This window comes from Limulus polyphemus, unplaced genomic scaffold, assembly GCF_000517525.1.
Source record: "Limulus polyphemus unplaced genomic scaffold, Limulus_polyphemus-2.1.2 Scaffold197, whole genome shotgun sequence".
NCBI classification, from domain to species: domain Eukaryota; kingdom Metazoa; phylum Arthropoda; class Merostomata; order Xiphosura; family Limulidae; genus Limulus; species Limulus polyphemus.
Genome location: NW_013665807.1, coordinates 37,695 through 43,694, shown reverse-complemented (window position 1 = coordinate 43,694; position 6,000 = coordinate 37,695). Strand labels below are relative to the sequence as shown.

General features: G+C 37.3%; 1 protein-coding gene across 5 annotated transcripts in view; it reads left to right on the top strand.

Annotated features, from left to right (window-relative positions):
- Positions 1 to 6,000, top strand: part of LOC106478298 (ATP-binding cassette sub-family G member 1-like) — a 110,267-nt gene that overhangs the window by 71,647 nt on the left and 32,620 nt on the right. For 4 of the 5 annotated variants that reach the window (XM_022381871.1, XM_013938828.2, XM_022381872.1 and 1 more), the window contains exons 9-11: positions 409 to 513; positions 880 to 1,048; positions 5,877 to 5,977. In XM_022381871.1, the coding sequence (XP_022237579.1) occupies positions 409 to 513; positions 880 to 1,048; positions 5,877 to 5,977 (375 nt within the window). The remainder of the gene's footprint in view (positions 1 to 408; positions 514 to 879; positions 1,049 to 5,876; positions 5,978 to 6,000) is intronic. The other variant, XM_022381874.1, reaches the window with a different exon arrangement.

The window sequence follows — 6,000 nt, the reverse complement described above, 5'->3', positions numbered from 1 at the left end:
GTGTGTGTGTGTGTGTGTGTGTGTGAGTGTGAATTTTTGTATAAGCTACTGGAATCAGTATGTTACATTACTTTTGAAAGCTTATGTTGTCATTAGAACATAAGCATGTTAACTTGTCATGCACTGTATAATTGTCATAAAACTTTATAAAAGATTAAAATATGTAATATACAAATGTGTTTAAAAAGTTGCAAGTGCTCAAGTTTAGCCCACTATGCTAAATCCAAGAATAACCTTGTATATTTTGGAGACAAAAAACAGTTTTTGCTTAGAAACAGCAATATGGATGTGTAACAAATTGTCTAAAATAAAAGTCTTCATTTTTTCAAAAAGTTAAATGCAAAAACCTAATAATCTGATATTTTAATTTTGGTATATTGAAGACTTATTGTTTCTTTTTTGTTTCAGGTTGATCTGACAGACATATTGGTCAAAAAAGGTTACCCAACTAGCCTTTTTAATCAGTTTTTGGTTTTGGTGAAGAGGACTTTTCTGTGTGTTATGAGAGAACCTGTAAGATCCCAATCAGTTTTCAGTTTTACTTGTTTATTTATACATGTGCATGTAGTGCAGTCTGTTTTTAGTGCCAAATCATGTACAGTGCTGATTTTTAATGTACCATCTATATTAAGTATGTTTCTGATTTTTTTTATTAATACATGAATTAACAATAAATGCAATTTGTTAGAATACCTTTCATTACAAATCACTTACTTAGAACTCTAAAAATTGTACATTTAAAGAAGTTTTATATGACCCTAAATATTTGGTTTGACTTAAAGAATTCCTCTATGCAAATTATCATTTTTAGTGTAAATGTAAAGAGGAGTATGTTGCTTCTGTTTTGCTTCCTTAAGTACTTTTAATGATTTTATTTAGATGCTGACTCAACTTCGCTTAGCTACACATCTTGTAGTTGGTGTCATGATTGGACTTCTCTTTCTCTCTATTGGTAATGATGCTGGGAAAATGTTGAATAATTCAGCTTTTCTGTTTTTCACTTTGCTATTCCTAATGTTTACATCAATGATGCCAACTGTGTTAACATGTAAGTTTTTACTAGTATAAGCAATGCATTTAATAGTAGTGGTATTCATACCTAAACTATTTTGTAAAACTATCAGACATTAATTTTTTTTATAAGAAAAAGTTTTTTGAAAGGTTAAAATGTTCTTTGCTTTTTCAGATTACTTGCAAGCATGTAAGCTAACATTATAGCTACTACTACTACTACATTTAATATGTGCAAAGTAAAACCTGTATTTTTGCAAATTGTTTCTGATTGAAAATGCAAAATTTACTTTATATGTAATTATGTGATTATTACAATGGATAACTTTGCCTGAAAATTGATCAGGTGTTTTCTATGAATAACAATACATAGTGTATGACCAAAATATCAGAAAAAATAAAAAATATAGTATCATTATTTGCATGTTATAAGTTGGAAGTGAGAAGTAAACTAATGAAAACTCACCTAAGTACAGCAGTTTCAGTCTGTAACATTCCTGTAAAGTCTCAATACAAATCAAGATGAAACATAATAGTAGTTCTGCATTTTATACAAATATACCTGCATGTGACTTCAATAAACTTTTTCAAGAGAAATATTATTTCAGGTTTAAACATTTTAACTGGAGATTCGGAATTATTCATGAAACAAACTTCTCTAAGATGATACCACAACTCTGTACACAGTTAAACTATCTTCCCAATATGTCTACCTTAGAGATGTGCATGCCACTAGCCTTCAGTAAACTCCTGCCTAATCATAGGAAACTTTGTGTGAATTGTACTACTGCCTAATCACATCATTATGCAGCAGAAGCCCCCTACCAATAGCAGGGCAACTTACCTCCATGTATTTCAACTGAAAAAACTAATTTTTTTCCTTGGCACTGAACACTCCAGATGTGTTTTTGTTTCTTTAATTTACTGAGGTTTGTGCAGTTTAAAGAACTAAATATTCTGTATTTTTCTTCACTATGAAGTCACATGTTACACAAGTGATGTATCAACTATGACTTCTGGAGGTGCATTGACTAGAGATGACATGATGGCTATTGTGCATTGCATAGTGTGTTCTTTATGCAACAGGACCTTCAGCTTCCATCCCTTCAGGCAAAACTTCCTCTCATTTTCAGGGGGTGAATGAGGAGGATGAATCTAATCACTTGTTTCTGCTTTTATTTTGGGAACTTCTCTTCCATTTGAGGATAACCCTTAAACTTCCTTACATTATCAGGAGTTAATATGTACCATTCTTTCTCCTGTGTCCTAATCTGTCTGATTTTTATCTTATGATTTATATTCACTCTGATTTCCCCTTTCTAAATTCACAAAATTTGAAATCTCTCTTACCTCTTTGGGAGGGTGGACTCTTTGTCATTGGTTTTGCTTTCCAGTGCCCAATACTCCCATCCTCACCTGATCCTCTTACCTTACTTCCTTACCTCTCCTTTTTACACCTCATGTCCAAGGCACTCCACCATGCCTCAGATGATTTTTTGGATGACTCTTTTTTTCTCTTCTCTACTATGGCCTGTTCCACTTCTACCACTTCCCTGCTCATTTGTCTCCTTTGTTGTTGATACTTGTTAGGTAGGGATACCCAGGTTCACCTTTCTTCTTCTTTCTACAAGATCTTTGCTTAGCTCCCTTTCTTTGCTCTGAAGTTTTTTTGGGTTTTCCTAATTCTATTAGATCCCAGGTGAAAGCTGCCCATCATCAGTCCTTACCTTCATCCTTAGTTTCCAATTTTTCAAACCCTCTCCTCTATCTCTGTACCCCAACCAACCTCCTCTGATTTTTTGGTATTTGATTCTCACTTCCGGACCTTCCTCTTCTAGCCAGCATCAGACTCAACAAGCTCATCAGTGATTAACAGGTCAGTTCAGGTCTCATCAGAGCCTGTCTGTCATGGTTTGCACACTTATAGTCACACTTTTCTGCTAACAAACGAGTTACTTAAGTTCTTGCCCATGGACTTTCTTTTCATTTCTCTTTCTTTCTCCCTCTCAGTTCTCATCCCATTTCTTTCCTTCTCCATCTGACCCCATTTACTTTCAATGTCTCAAGGAGGTAGTATTGAATTTGTTAGACAAAATAGCCATAGAGAGAGTGTATAATCCTCTGAAGTTTTGCTCTCATTTCTTTGTGGTCCCCAAAAAGACTGAGGACTGATGTTCAGTTACTGACCTTTCCTTCCTCAATTGCTTCCTGATTGTCCCACACTTTTGTATGCAAAATTTCTTTTTTTCTCCATTGATCCTTTTCGTCCAGACTATCGATGACCAAGGTCAACATTTCAGATTCATTTCTGCATATTCAAATTGCCGCATCCTCACAACATTTCTTTCATTTCATTCAACAAATTACGATTGTATCTTTCAGTTTTGAGCTCTTCCATTTGGCACTGCATTTAGCCCATAACATATTCAACTGCATTGTCAGAGTCTTTGCTCACCATCTCAATGGACTGGGACTGCAATACACTTCTACATGGATAATTGGCTTCTCCTGTCCTACTCCTGGGAAGAGTCCTCCCTCCCTCTCTGGCTGGGGAGAATCTCTGAATGACAATCTTACATATTGCACTTGGACCCTGGATGAGTGCTTTCTCCATATCAACATAACTTCTGGTTGTTTGTCGGGCATGTTCCCATTTTTTACCCTTTCAAAATGGATCATTTAGTTATGATCCATTCTGATAACTCCACATTTGTTTCCTTTATCAACTGTCAAGGGAGTACCTGATTCAGGATCCTTTGCTCCCAAACCCTAAACCTTCCCTCTTGGGCCAATTTTCAAGGGGTTCATCTGATCTCCTGTCATGTGCCTGGTGATATAAACTTTTTGCAAACTGTCTCTCTCAACTGGATCATGTTCTTCACCTTCAGGTTTTTCCATTGGGCGTGCTCTCAGTTTGGGACTCCACTCATCAAAGCTTCCTCTCTTCTGATCTCCTGTTCCTCATCCCTCACTCATTCGGATATTTACACTATTGATTCTTCTCATACTCTTTTCTGTTGCTCTTATACTCTTCTCTATCCTGACTGGTCCTTCCTACTTAAGACTTTAGCCACTTGGGAAAGTGACCAATCTTTCTCTCCTATTTCCCTTCCTTTCATTTCCCACCTTTATGATTGATCTGACTCAGACAGACTGTTGAGTGCAGTTCGTTGCTACTTATCTTGTACCTCACCTTTTTGAGACTTCCGTTACCAACTCTTCATTCCCTGAGATTCCTTTTCCTCTAGGTGCACCAATCCCACTCTTACAGGCTGGGTCCATCAACTTTTATATTTAGTCTACTCCTCATAGGGGGTTGATGTTTGCAGATTGCTTGATTTTTCATCCCATTAGATTCATCACCTCACTTATTCTCTCACTATTCATTTCAGATGATCACTGGACGAGATGCTTCAGGTAGGCATGTGGACTACCTCACACACCTTCATTGCCCACTATCTTCACCATCTGGCTGTCTTGGCTCCTGAAGGTTACTGCCTGTCTCCAATTGCCATACTTTAGACAGATGAGTACATTTCCTTTTCATTTTACAGCCTTCCTTCATTTATAGGATCCTGCCTGGTGGGTGGTGGTTCCTCTTAGAGTATACTTATTTCCCAAAATCTGCATCGGGTTAGAATAATGGAAAGTACAAATACCACCTGCCCTGGCTCCAGGTATGCCCACAGTGAGATGGGTTCTCTGCAAGACCACTTGAGGTATCCTTGTGAGCACACTATACACTTGTACCTTTCTCTTCTGAATATCATCTGTTCAGCTGAGTTGAGGCGAGCATTCACTAACTAACCTTGCCCTCCTCCTACAGCTAATGTCTGTTCAGTTGAGTTGAGGTGTGCACGCACCATATCACTATCTATGGTATGACCACTGTGCCTTCCTCCCACAGCTGGTGTCAGTCCAATAAAGTCTGATGGTAGAGTTGATGTGTGAGCATGCAAGGTATGGTTTGAACATACCCCAACTGCACTATACATATTGGATCTCCAACCTCTTGTGTGCAAGTACTCAGGCAGCCATGTTCTTATTCTGTCCATCCCTGTGACACATGGGGTTCGTGAAAAAGTATACCCTGCATGAGATGAGATGTGGTCTCTCACAGGTGTACCCCTATAAATCCTCTGCAATCAGGTGCCACTCCCCATGGGCTTCCTTTGAGCACTTTTTAAACAGATCTCACCTAGGTAAAACTTTGCACCAGCCCCTCCACTACTTGAGCATGGGATTCTAGGTTAACTGTGTGAAGAGGTGTGGTATCGTCTCGGAAGTTAATATTTTCCTTACCTGAAAATGTATTTCTGATGGATATCCACCTCTCACACACATTCTCTCTCATCTTCCCCACTTCTGGTGCACCTTTGTATTCCTTGCCTCATCAAATAATGATGTTCTCAAGTGCAAATGCATAGGGGGGAGCTGTTGTACATAGAGGTCATCACACTCCTATTGAAGGAGGGCTTTTACTACATAATGATATCATTATGCAGTAACAAAATTCACAAGAAATCTCACAAGATTAGTTGGGAGTTCACTAAAGGCTAGTGGCAGGTAAATCTCTAAAGCAGACATGTGGAGAACATAGCTTAACCATGTCAGGAAGTAAGTATCTATTGGAAATACATTTTCGTGTAAGAAAAATTCTAACTTCTAGGTTATTAAAGAGCTATAGCATGAAAAATAGTGATTGAAATTTCTTTTATCTGAAATATTAAGACTTGTAAAAAAATGAAATATAAATTTGTACAGTTCAATATAATCATATGTTTAAACCATTCACATCATGATGGATATATATACACACACACACACACACACTTATATAAGAATATGTATTAAATGTTTTTCAGTTCCTCTTGAGACATCGGTGTTCATCAGAGAACACCTTAACTGTTGGTACAGTACAAAAATGTATTATTTAGCCAAAACAGTTGCAGACATGCCATTTCAGGTCAGTATGATGAGATAGTTCTA